The 21618-nt window shown below is 39.4% G+C and overlaps 1 protein-coding gene across 3 annotated transcripts in view; it reads left to right on the top strand.

Annotated features, from left to right (window-relative positions):
• AKAP6 (A-kinase anchoring protein 6) overlaps nucleotides 1-21618 on the top strand; it is a 237152-nt gene that overhangs the window by 65915 nt on the left and 149619 nt on the right. For all 3 annotated transcript variants that reach the window (XM_064460237.1, XM_064460235.1, XM_064460236.1), the window contains exon 5: nucleotides 4386-4508. In XM_064460237.1, the coding sequence (XP_064316307.1) occupies nucleotides 4386-4508 (123 nt within the window). The remainder of the gene's footprint in view (nucleotides 1-4385; nucleotides 4509-21618) is intronic.

Raw genomic sequence — 21618 nt, forward strand, 5'->3', positions numbered from 1 at the left:
AGAATCCAGAAACATTTGTTTCTGTACTCAATAGCATAGAATAAGAATAGTTTTATGCTGTGTCATATAGGGGCTTGAGTTTTTTTAGTCACATCCAGCTTGCTAGCACAGTACAAAACTGTTACATTTGCAAAACTGAACCAGCTGGTCAAGAGGCAGAGACTGGATTACACTGGTGCTCCTTTTTTCAGTTCTGTTCCCCTCTTTTCTTCCTGAGGAATTCTTGTACAGTAATTCTTAACTTCAGTGTGGCTGACTGTGGATTTTCAACTTCCAAGAAGTTTTGATGGAAAATACAATAATTTAATTTCCCATTACCAAAGCATGAGTTGGGTAGACTTTACAGTATTTTCAAGTGTGATACTGTCTAGATCAGACCCTTAACTAGTATAAATCCACATAGCTCTGCTGAAACTTATACCTGTTGAAACTCTTTCCCACCTTACGAAAAAAAAAAGAAAAACATAAGTTCAAACAGAAAAAGCAGAAAGGTAAGAAGTGTCTAGGAAGGGATGTAAAGTAGTTTCATGTGCATCTGTATAAAATGAAGAAATAAAACCTTAAAAATATCCTGCATTGGTTAAAATTTGTCATCCTAGGAATTTCTTTCACCGAATACTCCTGGATTTGGTTTTAGGATTGCCTATTAAGTCTCATCCTTTGTTTTGACATAATTCATGTTGTAATCTGATTTTTCAAAGCATAGTTTCATGCTCTGACAGTGTCTTACAGTAGATTTTCTGTATGGTAAGATGTTTTTTCCATATTATTTTTTAGAACTTATTTTATCTAAAGCTTTTATTTAAAATGTATATTCTGGGAAATATCCTAAATTATGAGAAAAGCAACTATTGTAATGCAGTTTGTGTCCCCAGTCGGTCAATCTGTGGAGGGGCAGCGGCCCTTCCGCCAGGGATTAATTATGTTTTGGACTTGCCCTCTGTTATGAGACTTGAGATTAAGGACCCAGATTTATACTTGTGACAGGGCTACAGGGGCCATCGATACTGCAGATGCTCGTTCTCTAAGTCTGGGAGAGCGGGCGGCCGCCAGCCTTTGGCTGCCTGGGCCCGCTGGGTCGGCAGAGGAGAACTGTTTGTACCAGATCCGGGCTGCTGCCGACGGCGAGAAGTGGCCCGTCGCCAAAGCCTGTGGAGAGCTACGCCGTGACAAAAAGTCAAAGGCGAGAAGGGGAAGTTCAGCACTGAGAGCAAACTAGTGTTGTCAGTAACTCCAGAGCCGCCGCGGTTGATGATGTTTGCACAGGTTTCCATTTCCAGCCCGGCGCTGCCTCCCAGGCGGGGATGGGTCATGGAGCCGGTGGCTGGGTGATAAAGGTGGCTCCTTCCTTGCTCGCTGGCATCAGGCTGTTAAAACGAATAGGATGGAATCACAGGCGCTGCCATGGGAGAACAAAAACCGGGCACTGTGTTGATCGTTAAGTTGTGACAAATGAAGCAGGAACTGCGCTGTTACAGCTTAACCTTACACACAATTCGAGGTAAAAACAGCTCCTGTTTCGCGCGCCTTCTACTGGTTCAAGGCACAGGCCAGCGGTTGTGCCAGGCCGCGAGCTCTCCGAGGGACGCCCTGGTTGCGCGTCCGCCCGCCCGTCCCCCGCCGAGCGGCGCGTGCCCGTCCGGCGGGCGGCGTCACGCCCGGCCGCGGCCCGGCTCCCGGTGCGGCGCGGCGCCGGCAGGTGGCGCTGTGGGCCCAGGCACGGCGCGCGGGCGGGCGGGCGGCGCTCCCTCCGCCGGCGGCCGCGCGCTGCCCGCCCTTCCCTTCCCCTCCCGTCGCGCCCCTCCCTTTCTTCCTTCTCCCGTCTCCGCGCTATTTTCGGTGTCTACAGATGCGCTCTTCTGAATGGTTTCAATAAAATTTTATTGCCGTCATTTGAAAAATACAGGGATTATTGTGATTTGTGCTGCCTGGCAGGGGAAAATCCGCCGGGCCGGCGGCGACCGGTGCCCCCCTCAGCCGCGGGCTCCGTCGGGCGGCTGCTCTCCAGCCGAGATCCCGACGTGCCGGCTGGCACCGCTGCTTGCAGCCTCACCTCTTTCTTCTCAGATAATTTGGTACATCGCAGGAGACTGTATATATATATTTTTTTTTCCCCAGCCCTCAAAGTAGCCCCCAGGCGTCCCCTGCGCCCCACCGGGGCCTGCTCGGAGCCGCAGCCCACCTCTGTGCAGCCAGGCCGCCGGAGCCTGCTGCTTGGGAGTTCCCGAGCACCGGCGTGAAGTAGCAGACATTAAAACACGGGCACATTTTGTGAGAGGGCAGAAGTAACTCGGTTGCTAGTAGTTGCTTTTCATACCGGTGTAAGCCTGCAATGTTTCTGACCACCCTTTTGAAGGCATACAGACATCGAGTACTGCAGGCAGATGTTATACGTGTCTGTCTCCGTAAAATACATGACGCATATACAAGAGAGAGCCTTCATTTTTTTTGTGCTTACCATATCACCTTGTCTCTCAAGGACAGCACATTGCTAAAATGCAGGCAGAGATTTATTGGAGGGACTAGAAGGACTTTACTCCTGCTCCTCTCCCCCTCAGCTCACGTTTCCCACTCCTCTGCCAGTCTGGCATCTCTTATGCTCCACTGCGAGCTGGAAGAAAGCAAGTAACGGAGCCAGGGGAACACTTTTTTTTTTTACCCCCAGCCCCTCTGTGGCTTGACGTGGGGAACATAGCCCTTGTGGCATGGCCTACTGTGGGAGAGAGGAGATGTGGCTACCTTCATTATTTGCCCCAGAGCGGAGGCACATTGTCTTAGTCACCATATCTACTGGGTTTTTTCCTGTCTTCCTTCCCCCTTCCTGGAGTGTCCCGGTAAACAGCCTACAGGGAAACCTGCAGAATAACACTTTTCTTCCTTATAATGCTTTGAGATACAGAGGATTCCATGAACAGAGATGGCAATAGCTGCCTTCCCATCCTGAGGCCTCGTAGAGACTCACATAAAAAATAATAATAAAAACAAAGTCTTCAGAGTGCCTCAGTTAGTGCTGTCCTGCAGTATGCAATGGAGGGACCTGCCAGAGGCTAGCTTTGGTTCAGAAGCACTGCCACTTCAGCTGGAAGCCAGGAGTTGATTATTGGACCCTGCTTCTTGGCACAGAGTTGGGCCAAAATGACTCCGCTACCATGAATTTTGAAGGAAGTATGGCTCTGCTTGGTCTGGGTTATTACCATTGCACTTCTTTGCGTAACACAGCTGTGTGCCAACTGCTCAAACTCCTGTTTCTGGCTTGTTTAGAATTACAGTTTCATATGCCACTTTGGAGAAGGGGATTTGGAGTCCTGAGTCACTCAGGAATCTTTAGAAGTTTTATGCTTAGCTTGCTTTTTAGCCATCTGAATGGACTAATAATTACCAGAAATCATTCCGTAAATAAAGTGGTGAGAGACTGAGTGTGTATATACTGAGTTGGTATCCAACTGGAAATTAAAATTCTCACCGTGCTGCGAAATTTATAGTTAACAACTAACAATATAACCAGTATTAGACCTAACTTAATCTAGTCTTATGATGCTTGTAATAGATGGACATTCTTCTTCAGAGTTCATTTTCAGGGTGCTTATAAACATCACGGTCAGTTTATTCCATTTACTCTCTTGCTTTGTGGCGGATAAGACTTCAGTAAAATTATCTGTACTCAGTATGTGCCTATAGTATCATCCAATCATGTAAATTCAGGGGCACTATTTTTAATCAGACAATATAATTGGTACTAATCTTGAAATAAATGGTGCTCCTGAGAAGACAGGAGCTCCTGCTTCTCAGGAGCACCATCTGTGTGGCTCATATGCAATCAGCAATATTTATATTAAATGGTATATATTCTGCCTCACCTACTGTTTGATTTCTTCTCTTTGAGTCTCACCCTATGAACCAAAACAGGAATCACAAGACCCAGGTTCTGACAGGCAGTTTCTTCCCTCAATCTACTGATGTATACCTTGTTAATGCAGCTTTGTTCAGCACTTTTTCCAACCAACAGTGCCCATGGTACACCCAGTCTGCCCAGTGCAAGGTCTTCGGCTCAATTTTCACTGTACTTTATATGCAGCTTTTTATACATGCCCCTCATATCTTCTAAAACTTCACTGTTTTCTTCATTTCATCAGAGTCATATCCATTTCACATTGTCCTGTCCCAAAATATTACCTTAGGTTATCCCCAGAAACACCATTCTGCTCCTCATTTACTAGAAGGCCACTTGCTAATTGGTTTTTTTCATTGCGTGTTTGTAAAAGGCAAAATTTTGCTGTACAATACTCTCCTGGCTTAAAAAAAAAAAATTGAGCATACATTTTTCAGATTGCCATTTTACTAACAAATATACTTTTCTTGTTCTTTCTTTTTTCTTATCTGGTAAGGGGTTTGTAAGCAAGCTGGATGAATTCATTCACTGGTTAAATGAAGCCATGGAAACAACAGAGAATTGGACTCCTCCTAAAGCAGAGACAGACAGCCTTAAACTGTACCTGGAGACACACTTGGTAGGACAAGATTATACTATGATTACTATCAGTAATTGAAGTGTTCTGCTGTGCTTTTTATTTGATTATTATTTTTTAATTACTAACGTACATTTATATTTCAATGTAAGATTTGCAGCATTGCGGTTTATTTTAATGAAAATATCAACAAATTATTTTCTGTATTTGGAATATGTACTGATAGCTTTTTAAAAATTAAATTAAAAGTCAGAATTACATTGCAATTCAGAAATTACCTCCAAAACTGAAAGAAAATGGCAATAGCAAAAGGAGAAAGGATAATGTTTTTTTCTGCTGATCATTCTAGGATTTTTACTACACTGTAACATTAACAAAACTCTTACGAGTAAGGAACTGTTATTCTCTCTCTCACAGTTTTAACATAGTACAGAATCATTTAAATAAAATATTTGAAATAATTATTTCAGTCATTTTACTTGATGTGTATTTCTGTCATGTAATTAATATAACTGCCGCTAACCTTGTTCTTATGCAACAAGCTAAAACATTGGGTGGAAGTAGAAAACACTTGGACGAATAATCTTCTGATTATATTGTGGGCTAGAATTATAGATTGAGAAGTATTTGATAAACCTCATGAGACGTTCACTGAATTCTTCCAAGAGCTGTCATGAGGAGGTGAAACAGAGACCTGAATTAAACCAGGTATTAAGTTCTCAAAAGCAAAATTTTATGCTCAAGGTAGAGAGTAGGGATCAATGTCTGCTGTTCAATGGGTAGGTATCTTGATAGGTAAACTACTCTATCTGGTAAAAAGAAAAAAAAATTAAGAGAAAAGTAAGCTAAGAAATACCATCTCCCTCTTCCAAAATCATAGGTTCCTGCCAGTAGGAATTGGAAGAAAAGCTAGTGATAGCACTATTCTGAGCCAATGACCTAGACACCCCAGCTAGATAAAACAGTGCATTAGCTGAACTTGCGTCAGAGCATCAACCCCCAAAGCTTGGTGTCATTTCCAGTCTCTGATAATCTGATGGTGAAAAATTGTTTGACAGTCCCAGGAAGTCACATGATGCATTACAGGAAAAATGTCATCCTAATCCCTATCATAGTACTGGAGTGACTGTTATTAAATTAATTAAGAATACATTAACGACATATACAATTAGAACCGAAAACTGTCTTGAGAATTTCAGCTATACAGAACGCTCTTTTGTCTTTTGTTCTTAAACATTTCTGTTGTAGTAGTACCTATGGGCAGCCAATAGATTAAGTGCCCATTGTGGTAGTCTATCAAATGCAGTACAAAGACACTGCATTTTTGCCTTACGTTGCAGATTTTGGGTTTTGTGGCAGAGTTTGAATTTTTGCCTTGTACTGCACACGCTTGCTGCCATGATTCCCGTTATGTTTACAGGTGCTCTGAAGACATAGAGCACATCATGAGATCAGACCTCAGAAAAGACATTGGTCATTTCAATTTGTTTTCCTCTTACTCTGCAACGTGAAACTCTTGGAGAGATGAGTTTTTATGGGTAGAATTGCAATTTTCACTCTTGGCTGGATAAAAAGAAACGTATTCCAGGAACAGGGTGATCACCAGGCTGAGACTCTGTCATAGTTTCTTTTTTCCCCTTCTTCCATGTGGAGGAGCACAGTAGCACTTCTGCAGGCAAATGACTTTCAACTTTGCCTTGTGGTTCTGTGGGAGGTGAGGCCAAAACCACCTATCAGACTGGAGTGTGGAGTAGTAGCCCAGAGGCAACTCTTTCATCGCTAGAGGTAGTCAGAATAAATGAGTATGTGGTCACCTGTACAACTTCACTTTCCCCTGAAGTACTTAGGCTCCCAGCTGTACTCTGTATATCTACGTCTCTCTGGGGTAAGAAAATCTTTGTATATTTCAGGATGAGTATGTTATGGAACAAGGTGGTTCTTTTCTTTACTTCTGTGAAGAAGTAAAATGTCTAAAGAACAGTTCAGTTTCAATTTGATGGTGTTATTTTTATATCCTACATAGCCAGTGAAAAAAATCACTGCACAACCTGAAAAACAGTAACCATGACTTTCCTTTTTGGATTTCAGAAAACATGTGCTATCAATCACATTTATTTCTACGCAGCAGAATTGAACTATTAAAATACAGAGCATTTTTATGGTGGGAAAGATAGTTATTTGTGTTAATTAGATTGTCAGCTTTTCAGTCTGTCAGCATTTGTCTGTCAGAAATCCCAATCTGTGTTTAAACAGAAGTATATGAACTTCAATTCACATTAAGCCCAATGTTAAAATTTCTGTTGGTTGAGCATTGTAAGACAATGGTGTTCAAGGTCTTTGTGAGGGTACTTCTACTGCTCATTTTCCTCTTTTGCCAGTCAGGTTTTACATGCTGTCAGACTCACCTAGGACTTGTGGAAGTAAAGGGGGCCGACTACTTTACAAGTTTAGGTTCCAGACTTAGGGGTTCACAGTACGAACACTAGTAGCAAACTAACCTAGAAAACAAAAGAAAACATGTTGGATCTTTTCTATATACTGTATCTGTGCTAGCAAACCTCATAACTATGATTCCTCACTGGTGCAGATTTTCTGGTTGTAGGAGGAGTGAAAACTTGGTGTAGATTAGTATTTTTATTTTTATTAGTAGAGACAAGGCCTTAGCCTTTGGCACAAATTGTCAATTTCACCACCTGTGATATTGTTTTCTTGGAAATATGTTTGTTGCAATAACAAAATTAGTGCCATAAAGAGAATATTTTGCATTCATGAATTAAATCTCTGCTGTCAAAATCTAAGAAAAGAAAATATGGGAGCAGGAAAACAGAAAAATGTACTTGCTCCCTTTCTCATTATTGGCTGGGAAAAGTCTTGTAGAGGAGACAATGACAAGGTTATGAACATCCTCCAAATTTTTCAGTATGTAAAATTCTTGACTGTTATTTTAGGGTCCCAACGTAAACTGTTGATAAAGGATTGAATTTTAAAGTCTGTCCTCACTCAGCCTCACTTTTCTACACCTTTGACATTTTGAGAAGTAGTGTGGCACAGACACTTAAAAAGAGAGTGTGAGTTAAAAAAACCAAACAAACCACAAACAAAAGAATCCTACAACATCAACTTATTAGAATTTTTGCATAAGGTAATGCTCACATGAGGAGTCAAATCTTTTGAACAGGATGGCAATGCAAGTCTCTGTTACAAGCATCCTTGCCTGACATCTTCAGCTTAAATTGGTAGAACTCCCCAAACTATTCTAGTTAATTCGTACACCTGGTCTGGCAAGATTGTCTACCCAGGATGTTAATCAGCACTTTGAAGCAAATGAGTAGTGTCTGTCTCTTGCTCTTGGCCCAGCAAGAGCTGCCTGCAGGCCTCTCTGTGACCATCTGAAGGTCCCACCTGGAAAGCTCCTGAAATAATTAGTGAAGCACTTTGTTGTAAAGGTGGAAGGCAGCCTCTCCTCAAGTTGTTCCATTGCTCCCAATTAGCCTATTATCTCATCTGTGCAGAGACCAGCTGGGGAGTTCCTGGGCCACCCAGGGAATTCATGACTAAGTGCTCTGTGTGTGCACACAGGCACAGCTCTGATACCCAAATACACCACAATTATAATTATTACTGCAGGACAAATTGGAATTTCATTCTTAAATTACAGTTGTGAGTTAGACTCCATAGATTTTGCCATGATGAGTGACCATAGAGTTTGGTAAAGTGTATTCATTTTTTTCTGCAAATTGGAAAGTAGGCTACGTCTGGAATGCGTGCCAAAATAGACAATCCTCAGCTTGGAGGACAGTTTTCTTGCAAATTTTAAAAGCCATTTCCCTGATTTTCAGCAGAACAGAAGCTGCTATATGCTTCATTTTAGATAATATGAAGCTATCAATGAAAATGCTCTCAGAGACCCCTGGAATAGTGACTGAAATTATTCCTTCAATTCTATGGGTCTTCACAACTGAGTAACATCGGTGAAACTGATTTGGGAGCTGAGTGCTTCCCATTTATATGGGAGGGCTGACATGGAGCTGCCGCCGCATGAACTTCTGGCACCCCTGTAGGCAGCCACCCAGCCGGCAGATGTTGAAAACACTAATAAGTTTTCATAAACCAGGGGTGTTTTTCAGCAGAAATGTACTTTGCCACAAAGGCCTCAGTCAGCCCTACTAGAGAAAAAAGTGATGCGCGTTTTGAATTTTGTGAACGGTTAGGCTCAAATCACTTCCTAATGAAAAGATAGCTTCATTGACCTTACCGAAAAGGGACTTCTGAAAATGGTTTCTGATTCACTTTATCTTTTGTAGCTTTTCTTTTCTGTTATGCTGATTCTTGCCCATTGGCACCCTGATCAAAATCAGCTACTAGCAGACGCTAAGCATAGACTTGGTGGTATGCAAATCAGTCCTCATCAGAAAGGGTATCCTGAAGGCAGCTTGTGAACTGAAAGCATCTGTCTAGATGGTACTGCTGTGCTTGTGAAACCAAACACCCTTTCTTACCAGCTCAACAAATAAGAATTCACCATGTTGTTCTTGACCATTTTGTTTCCTAAAATAGACATTTTACTGCTCTTTATCCCTGACCCTAAAAGATACATTGTTTTAGCACAGTAAAGAAGTAAGCTAGCAAATGAGGAAATGTAAAGAACCACTGAGGAAAGGGTTTAGATGAAAGGCACTATATATATTTGCTGAGGCCTGGGACTTTCAGTTCTGTAGTCTTAACTTCTCTCTTTGTCGTTAACACAGCACTCTCTTTTCTTGTTGCTGCACAGCTCCTAGTTGTGCACCTTACTGTGGTGTGCTGTAGGTCTTTTGGCCAAAGCCATTTTTGTGTCTAGTGTCGTACGTACATAATGCAAGATTTATAAATGGAGACCTACAAATGAAAAATATCTTACTTTAAACTTATTTGATGGAACTTTTTAAATCTGTGTTGTGTTATTAGTAGATGTTGACAAGCTATTTTTCTGTGGAGATAAAACTATTTAAGGAAAGGTCGTCTTAGAAATTTGGGACTAGTAGTCCTAGACATTTTTGTTCTAACAATCTTACTCTTCAGAATTTCTGCAAGGTTGAAATTCTGAAATGTTTTATACAGGGAATGGGGGTAGGGGGTGGGGAGGGAGGGGAGAGAGAAATGATAGATTTTGCGTTTTTTCTTCAAAACCAGCTAAGAATGGTCAAAGGTTCCCATGATGCTGTACTTTCTTTCAAAGTGTCTGTTGCCTTTTTAAGTAAGACTGTGGCTGTAACCTGCCTACATTTAAGTTTGCAATTTGGAGGGGTGAAAATCATGGAATTGTAGAATAGATTAGGTTGGAAGGGACCTTTAAAGGTCATCTAGTCCAGCCCCCCTGCAGGGAACAGGGACATCTTCGACTAGATCAGGTTGCTCAGAGTCCCATCCAATCTGAGCTTGAATGTCTCTAGGGATGGGGCATCAACCACCTCTCTGGGCAACCTGTTCCAGTGTTTCACCACCCTTATTGTAAAGTTCTTCTTTATATCTGGTCTGAATCTACCCTCTTTTAGTTTAAAACCATTACCCCTTGTCCTGTTGCAACAGGGCCTGCTAAAAAGTCTGTCCTCGTCTTTCTTACAAGCCCTCTTTAAGTACTGGAAGGCCTCAGTAAGGTCTCCCACAGCCTTCCCTTCTCCAGGCTGAACAACCCCAACTGTCTCAGCCTGTCCTCATAGGAGAGGTGCTTCAGCCCTCAGATCACTTTTGTGGCCCTCCTCTGGACGTGCTTCAACAGGTCCGTGTCTTTCCTGTACTGAGGACCCCAGAGCTGGATGCAGTACTCCAGGTGGGGTCTCACCAAAGTGGAGAAGAGGGGCAGAATCACCTCCCTTGACCTGCTGGCCACGCTGCTTTTGATGTAGCCCAGGATACCGTTGGCCTTCTGGGCTGCGAGTGCACATTGCTGGCTCATGAGCAGCTTTACATCCACCAGTACCCCAAAGTCCTTCTCAGGGCTGCTCTCAATGTTTCATTTTAATCTCATTGTAAATGCAGATATAAGATATCCTTGGAAAAGATGGCAGCCAGTGGTGTCCTGTTTCTCCAGATACCACAGAGAGGTATTGTTTGTCACTCATGGGAAGAATGGAGAAGGATGGCCTCCTTGAAATAATTAATTGTTCACACCAGGGTTATTTGTTTGGGTTTTTTTTTAGGCAAAAATATATGTTTGTTTAGTTGAAACTAGAATAGCAAATATTGGTCTGTAGAAAGTACAAGTGGCTAGGATTGCATGGAGTCATTGCAGTACAAAGTGTTGTTTGGATATGCTAAATGATCATTTCCATGAATCAGAATTTTTTTGTTTTCCTTTCAAATAAATTGTATGATCCGTCTGTAATTTTTGCCTCAATTAAGTTGCAAGCTTTGCGCCACATTAAAGTGCCCTGTAGCCCAGATTTTTTCCATGGTATTAACTTTCTCAGTCACTGTATTTACTTTACATGCTACGGTCTTAAAAATATCATAATGTATCACTAGTATTTCAAAACAAATTACACAAGTTGATTTACACTAGCCTTTACTTCTCTTCTGTATAGGAAGTTTAGATGTCATCAACATTCCAAAACCATATTCTTCGTGAGACATGAGAGTTTTGAGAGTTTATGATCTAAAGAGAAATGAAATAAGAATTTTCCTGTGTCCAGTGTAAATTGTTCTGGCCACATAGTGGCTCAGCACTTTCTTAGCTGTAAACAGCAAATGCTTTCATACAGAAAATAGATTGTATTTTCACATTTAAGAAATTGTATGGATGAAGTAATGATGCTTCTGGAATATCTCATGATAACTGATCATCTGCTATGTCCAAAAAAACCCAAACCATTCTCACCTCCCTGGAAAAATCTCATTTTCTGAAATATGTCAGTTTAGAGAAGTATTAAATACCTGTTCTCACTGAAAATAAAGCTAAGTACACATGCCTTGGGCTAATGTACTGGCTGTCTTTGTGGTAGCGGTGGTAACAGTAATTTTATTAAAGGTATTAAAGCCTCTGAAATAGCTAAGTTATGTACTGTGCTTTTGCTATATGGGCATTTCCAATGTCTATGGCAGCAATTTAGGTTTCTTCTTCAAAGTACACAACAGTATCTGCAGGATGATGGTGCTAAAGAGTCTGAGCACCATGAGTGGACTAATCTCTTGCTTCTCTAAGGACTTTGGTTTGAATCTGTTTAGGCTATTGTTAGTTTGAATTTTGGAATTTTATGCTGTTATCTTGAAAGGTATTTTGAGTATGCATGGTTCCTGAATGTATGTCCTCTTATATAGGAAGCAGTCTGCAGAATATACTAGTCAGAGATATAGACTAAACCCAAGAGATTTCAAATAACACAGGCAAATAAAAGGACTTAATAGGAAGTAAGACATCAACCTTAAACAAAGGAATGCATGTATACTGTCAGTTGTGACTATTATTCAGCTTTTAAAATCTTTTAAAACGCAATAACCTCTATCTGTTTCTTGAGTTAATGTGCCTGGGAACATCAGAAAGAAATGTTGCTGACATTTAATACATTTGACTCTACCTGTGTTATAGTCTGGAGCCAGAGAGTGTACAGTTGCTGGCAGTGGGAAAAATCTAAACTGTTTGGACTGTTCTTTTGAATTTCAGTGACTTTTTTTTAGTTACTAAATAAGAGAAAAATCAGGTATATAAGAGAAAATCCAGGTATATATCCTGCTAATGACAGTACTCTTGTTCTGACCAATAAAGAAATACTGCACTTGATCTAAAATTGTTTCCCATAAGGTCATGCAATGAAGAAGAGCTGACACGCATCTTTCTTTGTAAGAAGTGGGCCATGCTTATGCTCCCAGCATCACAGACGTAGATCTGTTGTGATAGAGATCGGTTATTACTATGTGTGTTTTTAATGAAGGAAGGGACTGTCCATTTACTGTCCTCCCACGCTGTTGCTACCACCTATTACCACACAGTCCCACTCAGGAGGTCTATTTTGTGCAAGCCTGTAGCATAAGCAATAATTTCTTAATAACTTTCCCAGAGACTGAATGGCTTGGATACTGTTAAGAGTACTACTTTTTTCTAAACTTGTCTTCAAAATTTGTAGATACCTAACCATGTGTAGGTACTTTGTACAGGTGTGAAGAAAAAAAAAAAAAGATATTGCATTTACTTTGCTTTTTGATTGGTTCAAACCTTCCCAGGGCTCTTTTTCTGCTCTTTGCCACCTGCCCAGGTTTACATAGTTGTACATCAGAAGAGGATAGGACCTCATAATAGAAGTTAGCACTGTTGGGCCTGCCTGTAAGATATTAGTTGTTAACTAGCTCCACAGGAGGATGTCCCAGCTTTTCTAGTTCTGAGAGCTGCAGCTATCTCTAGAAAGAGGAGGCATTAAACCAGAGGCAAAGCATGTTAGAACATCATCCTAAAGTAGCTCCGCTTCTTGTACTGAAGGAGAAGGGAAAAATTGTAATTTCCAAAATCTAAACTCTATTGCTTGTGAGGGTTTTGAAGTTTTTTGATCTAAATGTATGAAAATACAGTGTATGAACAAGTTTGATCTATAGAATCATAGAATCATTGAGGTTGGAAAAGACCTCTAGGATCGTCAAGTCCAACCGTCAACCCAACGCTACCATGCCTCCTAAACACTGCCCTGAAGTGGCACGTCTACACGTCTTTTAAATACCTCCAGGGATGGTGACTCCACCATCTCTCTGGGCAGCCTGTTCCAATGTCTGACCACTCTTTCCATGTAGAAATTTTTCCTAATACCCAATCTAAACCTCCCCTAACACAGCTTGAAGCCATTTTCTCTCATTCTATCCCTAGTAACTTGGGAGAAGAGACCTACAACCTCCTTTCAGGTAGTTGTAGAGAGCGATGTGGTCCCCCCTCAGCCTCCTCTTGTCCAGACTAAACAACCCCAGTTCCCTCAACCGCTCCTCGTAAGACTTGCTTTCCAGACCCTATTTCTCAAGGACAACTGTATTGCTTTGTTATTGGGTTTTTTTTAATTAATAATGTTTGAGATTTTTTTTTAAAAATAGAATTTTATTTTCATAAATATCCAGGATGCTTTTAAGCTAATGCTTGTTGCTTTGGAGGAGGAAGCAATGAGATCCTTACAACACAGTGTTCTTTTACATGCAAGAATATGGAGGGTGATATATTCCTCTGGGTGTGTGTTACATATCTCATATAGTGTTCTTACAAAACATGGCCAAGCGCTGTCACAGAGCACATTAAAACCCGGATTGTTCAGACTTTGATATATGTTTAAGTTCATTTGCACTGGTGGGTGAAGCTGAACGAGGCAGGGTAACTTGATTTGGCAGTGTTACAAGTGTTCATCCCCTCTCAAGTCTCAATACCTGAAACTGTAAAACTCTTGGGTGCTGAGGTATCCCAAAACACAGATACTATAAGTTTGAGCGGTGAAGGTTAGGGATTCCACTGGGTCCACTGTATGCAGAAGAAATTGTTTGCATGCAGGGGATTTAGTGCCTATAATAATATAATGACATCAAACTGCCATTATAAAATGTTCTCAATTAACTTGATCAGGAGATTTCAGTGAAAAAATACTTCATATAAGCTCCGACTTAGAAGCTTTATAGCAATTGCAGAATAGTCACTGACGACTTGGTCATGCTCTTTACACTAATTTATCATTGTAACAACTTTTGAAACACCTTTAAAAATGTTGTTTTAAAGTAATGTTTATTTTATTAATAAACTGCATAATGCTTATGTAGGAACTCTGTTAATTGTAATTTTTATGTCTATTAAAATGTATGCTATTGCCTGAAATTTTAATATGCTGGTATGGTCAATATAGATACAGTCTGTAATTTGTTTCTGAAAGTGAAATTTATTTTTTAAAAAATTCTGAGATTGAAAATAATTAAAAGAATATAATTCCAGGATCTCAAAGGACAAACAAGCACACTTTCAGCAACATTTAAACTACATTTGCTTTTACTTACCTGCCAAGAGCTGTGGTCCACTCCCATGGGTTCTGTGCTATATGTCTCAGAGGCATAATATCATTCACACTTGAAGTACTAGAAGTTATACAATTGCTGTCTGTGTTTTGATGTTTGCAATGCCAAATCTTTCAGCAGAAATACAGAAAATTCAGGTCTTGATTGGTAAATGTTTTTCTTTGCATCTCCTATGATATTTTTTTTTTTGTTTCTTAATTCTACAGATGAATTGGGTTATTAATTTGCGATCTCAGTTTATTAGATATACTTTGCTAAGAAGGCATTTTAGTTCACTTTTAAATTGCATAAAACCTTGTATCTGTATACATATAAAAAGCAAATTACATCTCCCTCGTATTCCCCTGAAATTTTAATAGAACTAAGAACCTTCAAGGATTTATCTAAAACTACATAGTATTATTTAGTGCCAGTGAGTGCTTTTTAATCTGTAAATTAGTAAATTTATATTTAAATAATATATATGTATATGTTTTTTCTCCCTTAGTAACTCCATAGTTGCCAATGCAGCTATGCCCCATGAATTTATCTGGGTTGGAAAGCTCTTTTCTCTTGGTTGGCTTTTTACTGCATGTGGTAGGACGATACAGCTTAGGCATATGTTGATGAGATAGCATTTGGGCGTGGTGGGGCTCCAGGTGGAAGAAGTGTACCTAGAAACGTGTAAGATCAGCCAGGCAAATGTTGTCTTGATAGAAAAAGGAGTCAGAAGACTGTGACTTCTACAGATTACTTCCTGAATATCTCAAGAAGACAAGAAATGGTCAAGGAAAATTATATATGGTGGACTGGCTGTGCAGGTCACCATGCTTACGGCAACTTAGCAGTTGCTTCATTGTATAGCCATTTTGCCCATGTGCTTTCCTGGCTGTGTTCTCTGTCCCTCGTTGTCTCTTGATAATAAACAAACTGAGATTCAGTTTAGTAAGCTTCACATTAACTTTTTCTTTAACAATGTAAAATGTTTAGAGAGGCAAAAGCAAAGAGAAATTTCTGTAGTGAAACACAGAAAAGAAATTAGAGTTGGCAGCCGAAGAATTTACATGAGTTTGAAACATAAAATATCTGCAGAAATAGCCTCTATGCCTCTAAACTAAAGCCACAAAATAAGCTTCCTGGAGAGCTGGACTAACTATCCTTTTTCTCCACATCTAAAATTATGCATTCAAAACTTGTCTAAATTACCTAAGAGATAACATACACAATGAGGAATGACAAGCAGAAATTGGGGGACCTAAAGTATTTAATGTGAGGAAGATTGTGCTATTCATGTTTAAGAGGTAACAAAGGGAAAAAACGTTGGTTGCCTAATACTGGAATGGCAGAAGCTGTGACAGCAGAGAGAGGGGTGAGGTGGTTTTACAAAAGTGTGAATTACTGTAAGACTACTGGGGTAGAGACTGCCCCTTTGTATTTAGTTTTGCTGGCCCATCACAAATTCTGTGGCATGTTAAAGACCTAGGCTACTTCTCTGTCAGCCCATTACATTGCAGTCCCCACTCCTACGTTTCTATCCAGACTAGATTTAAAGGTCTCAAGGGATCAGGGCTTTTACTGTTTCCCTCAGGAGATTATTACACAGACTAATAGATCTGACTTTTGGGGGAAATTTCACTGGTATTTATCTTAAATTTTCTCTTCCTTAATTTAATTCCATTAGTCCCATCTACTGTACCCTCTGATACTGTGTTATGCTAATAAGTCTTCTTTCTCCTTGGTGTTCAGATTCTTGGAATATAAGTAGATAGTAATGGCCCTTTCTTTTAATCATCCTTTAGTCAGTCTTGTTTATTTCTTATAATCTTCCACCATTTCCACCTTTAAACATATTTTGTTTGCTGTTCAATAAACTCCCACACTTTTGTCTCTTCATAAATCTGTTTGGTCCTCCCAGGCAAAAAGTACATTCAGATCAACTGAAAGGTGGAGAATGCATATCAGTGATCAGAAGGTAAAGTCATTCCTGGGATTGCTATAATTATCTCATTACTAAACATTTTGAACTCAGAATGTTCAGTTAATTTTATGTTTAAATGAATGATAAACTTACACAAAGAAATTGTCTGAGCAGTCAAACCATCTTACATCTGATCTACATCTATGGCGGCACAGCGCCAGCATGATGATGATGAATTATGGGATTTCACTAGTGAGATTCCCAGATCAGTTGTCAATTTTAAAGGCATTTTAGATTATAAACTGATATTGTGAATCAACATAGACAGAGATATTGTTATTTGGCCCATTCTTATGTCCCTACAGATGCCAGTGGAAGGGATTACCCCCAGAGAAACCCAAGAAATTATTGTCTTTTAAAGCTTTCTCATTGTTGCAGGGGGTAGAAGACCACATCTTCTTTCCACTAGCTATTCAATCTTAAAAAGATCTACCAGCTCTCATTGGTTACAGAAAGAAATAATGTGTGGTTCATCTAAGGAAAATGATGGTCATATTGCATTAGGCATTAGAGATTGGCTTAGCAGTTGGTGATAATTGGGAGGGTATGTTCTGGTCTTGGGGAGAGAAGTAAAAGACCCTTAGTGGGTGCTACGGCCTCAGAGGAGGATTCACCATGTTCTCCTTAAAAAGTGAAAGTAGAATCCCTGCTATTGTGGTAAAAATCAGCCTTGGCTATGGAGCTGCATAAAGCATTTCCCTAGTGCCCATGTTCTGTTTAACAGGTGGAGTGTCACTCAGATAGAAATACAGCTTAAAAGAAAATTCTTTACAGTCACCTAGGTTTTATGGAAAACATGAACAGAGGAGACATTGACTGGAACTGTTTCACATGAAACATTTAATTCCCAGGTAAATGTCCTAGTGACTTCTAATACTGAGTAGGCTTTATATCCCTGATGAAAAATGTGAGGCTTCCCTAGATAAGATGTTTCACGATTGTTAAAAAGTCGAATAGTTTGATGATATATTTGTAGATGTAATGTGTGAAAAGCACTATTTCATAGAAGATAGGATCATTTTATAGAACGATTGACCAATTAATTATGTATTTAGTATTATGTTGTTAGAATGCTGAATATATGACCATTTCCATATTAATATAAGGGCAGCTTACATGTTGGTTATTTTTTTGATTTACTAAATGTCATTGGTAGGTAGTGTTCAGGAGTATGAAAATACCACCACATTATTACATGCTTATTAGGTTATTAACTGGAATATGTAAATACTAGGCAGTGACCAAACAGAGACTCCTGTGTGGTCAGAACTCAAGAAAAAAAAAAAAGAAAAGAAAAAACATAGACAGCTACCATTCCATAACCAAAAGTTGAATTCAGTACTTCATATCTTGGTATTTTGTCATAGCAAACTGTTGGGAGGTAACTCTGCCAGGACCAGTACAGTTGCAAAAGTAACTCTATATTAAGAATATAAGAATAAATTTTCAGGAACTGTTTTAAGTCATATTCCCTTTAAGACAAATGAAACGTGGTAATTTTTTTTTTTTAATAAAATTTTCAACATTTTTTTTTCTTGGACATTATTGGGATAAAGAATATATTTAATAAATAAGTCATACGCATTTGTTGCTCCATTTTCTTAGAACTTTGCTGTGTGTTGAAACTGTTTCCCTATCCAAAACATAACATTGCTGATAATGTTTGTGGGCGTTTGGTTATCCTTCCAGGACTGTCTCGGTCAAAGAATCCTGTTTCTTTTCTACCAGAAACTGTTCCCATCACTCTAAATTTCACAATTGAATTATATATGTCACTATGAGTGTTATAGATAAAAATGCTACATGCTCAGCCAAAATATGCTTTCAACTGTACCTAAATATAGAAGTCTATATTTTAGTGATATTGTAGTTTTCTCCAAAAATGCAAATGACTATTAGGAAATTTTAAATTAAGCTTTCTATTTCAAGTTCTAAAATCATAGGCAACTGACATAATTTTAATTGTCTGTACCATTGCTCTAAAAAAATAAATGCCCTAGAAGCAGTGATATTTTTCTCAAAGGTATTTAAACACATCAAAAATGAACCTCAAGAAAATTAGGTCTCAGGGGTACCCCAGTATGCCACACATGCTGATAGTATGGTTGCGAAAATGAAAATATTTATTTTAACCCAGTATCTTAATCTGGCAATAGGTGTAAACTTCTGTGTTATTTAAACTAATCTATATTTATGTACATATTGTAGGTTCACATAATACCTAGTTGCTTATCTGTGTTTCAGAGACACAAAGTACACTGGAAATAATTAGTTGGACATGTCATGACATAAAAAAACCCCATGCTTATACAAGGTCTGTGTGCCGCTGGAAACAAAAATATTTAATAGTTGACTGTCATTACTACAGATATGAATAGGTCAAGACCCAGGTTGTGTTTTACCAAATTACAAGGATTTGCTAAGAACAGAGGGTTGCAGAATAGTGAAAGGTTGCGTATCGGAGCTCAATAGGTACGTACTGTAGGATACCTACACAATAGAAGCTTTCTACGTTTTAAGTATCTACACCTATAAAATAAGTCCTATGGGGCACTTCAAAGAAATGTTTTTTCATATACTTTTCCTCATCCACAGTTGTACAGACAAATAAGCTGAGAGGGAGAGATTATTATATGCTGGAAAAGTGCTCTCTTACTTTTAGTGAGTTCAGTGCCCAGTACAGATCAGGAGGTGCTGCTTCTATCCCCATGGAGGTCCCACAGTATTGTTGTCCAATGGATCAATCGGTTTCCCTAAAGTCAGGGGACAGCTTCATTTTGTGAAGGCTCGGTTCCTTTGCCTCTTGCAGCCGGCAGAAGATAGCGCTCCTGGGGCTTTGTACTTACACTTTTGGAGTCTTTATTCCCTGTTTATTTACAGATCTGTAGCTTTAATAAAACTGCATGATTCCTGCCTGACTTTTCCTTTCTTGCTAAATAACAACAGTTCATATTTATATATAGGTGCATGGTGACTGGGAAAAGAGTGGAGGACTTCATAAGGAAATTTTGCTTGTTGCAGCTTGTAAACTACATTACATACACTGTAGTGCTATAGATGACATTAATGTGTTGTTTAAAAAGCTGCTGTCAGGCCAATGCACATGCATTTTCCATAATGTGTATGTGCTCATGTGTGATATTTAGGCTGCTCCATAGCTGCAAATGTGTCTGGAAAAATGGCTTTGATTAATTGACTTCCCTCCTCTTCTCCTTTCCTCTCTTCAGATGCAAAGGCTCCATTCATTATCAGGGAAGATCAGAGGAGGAGGGGAGCAGGGTACCTGGGTCACACGCTGTTAGAGTTACAATTTTCCAAATGCAATAAGAAAACCGTAGGGAATGGGAAATATCCAGGATGGGAGAGGACCTCTGTGTTTGGCGGTCCTCCTCCATCCAAATATTTGGGCTGGTTTTATCTTTAGCAGTGCAAATTTGCATCTCTCCATTGTATATACATGCAATGCTTACTACATCTTCAACTCTGTCTGCTGTTTTCATGTGCCACATTTTCAGCCCCACAGGTATGAGGAGCCATAAGCACTGATGCACTGATTGAGGGCTACTCTTTCCAGTGTTCCTTGTCCATTTTTTCCTTTTTCTTAGGAAATTAGCACCCGTAAGGAATTATATATATGTATATAATTCTAAAGCCAAAACTCGTACTTCGCTACATCAGCTGACAATTTCCTTCTCTTCTGTTTGTATTTATACTTATGCGAATGGTTCCCTCCTTTTGATACCTGTGTGCTGATAAGAGTTTATTTCTGCTAAATTTCATGTATGTTCACGGTATTTGTGCCACGCATAATACATCCATAAAAATCAGAATTTTGCACAAGGAGAATATCTCTAGTCAAAACCCAAAAGTTTGGCCCCATCTTTATTCATCATATTTTGCTTCTTCAGTTTAACATTATTACTGGTTAATAGGTGCACCTGAAAATCAAGCTGTATTGTAGTGTCTGGTGTGTTATGTTAAATGAATCTTTTCTAGGACAGCAACTCTCTTTTTTTTTTTCCTAATGAAAAAGAATACCTCATCTTTTCCAATTTTCCTATCAAACACATCCACATCATCTCGAGACACTGCCACATCCAGCTGCATCTATACTCAACTTCAATTATATGAAATTACACAACCTACTCTCAGGTCCTTTAGGTTCTCTTTTGCTGTGTGAGGCACAGGCATAGTGCATTTCCTGTGAAGTGCATGATTACAAACTATTCAGTACAAGCCTGTTTTAAGTAAACAGTAAATTAAATATTGTCAGTCTTGTTCAGACATGCTCTTATGAAGGAAAAAGAACTTCTAGATTTGGGTTCATAAAGCTCTAGATTTAAGAAATGGCCAGACATAAACTAGGCATCCTTTTTCCTTTTTAACTTCTCTTGGATGACCCAGTTGTTTGACAGCTGGTACAAAACAGTGTGTTCGGATGCCCATACAAGGAAAATTGGGCTAGACAAAATGCTGAAGGGAGCAAAATTCCTGTTTATTGCTCTTTATTTGAATGGAGAATTCTCAAAAACATTCTGTCACTAACTGTCAGGTACGCTGCTGCCTGAAAAACTGTTAAGAGTCTGCCTGAGCAGCATGCCTCTTTCAACCATGACAAATACAGTAAAAGAACATCATTTTATTACAGTTCTGGCAATATTATTTTCTGCTACGCCAATCAGCCTGACTGCAGGAGTTAGGAAAGAAAGGATATGGTTGCTTCCCTAAGAAGTGACGGCTTTTGAGTATTTTGTGGTGTCTGCTACTTGAGTACTAAAATGGTCACTAGTATTTGGAGAAGTATAAATGAATTTTATAAAAAACAGAAGCTACAAATGTGCACTTGCGACATCTCCTTTCATCTCTGCTAGTTAACTCATTCCCAAGAGAAGGCAAAACTCTTTTCTTCCAAGGGGTCAAATATTGTTTTCATTCATTCTGTGGACATTTCAAAGAGAAAAAGAGTTGCATATGTGTGTTCAGGGCTGCACATGATTTATGATTAAATACAGCAAGTACCCCTTTATTGTATTCTTTTTTCTCTTTCTTATGCACAAGTATGAGTGAGAAGCTCTAACAAATAATTCACAAATTTATGCAAGTTATCAGTGGCATCTGAAATGGCATAACATATAGTAGATCATGTTTCCAGTTCCTCTCTCTATTGTTAGATATTAATACAATTTTTAAAAA

Source organism: Phalacrocorax carbo, chromosome 9, assembly GCF_963921805.1.
Source record: "Phalacrocorax carbo chromosome 9, bPhaCar2.1, whole genome shotgun sequence".
NCBI lineage: Eukaryota > Metazoa > Chordata > Aves > Suliformes > Phalacrocoracidae > Phalacrocorax > Phalacrocorax carbo.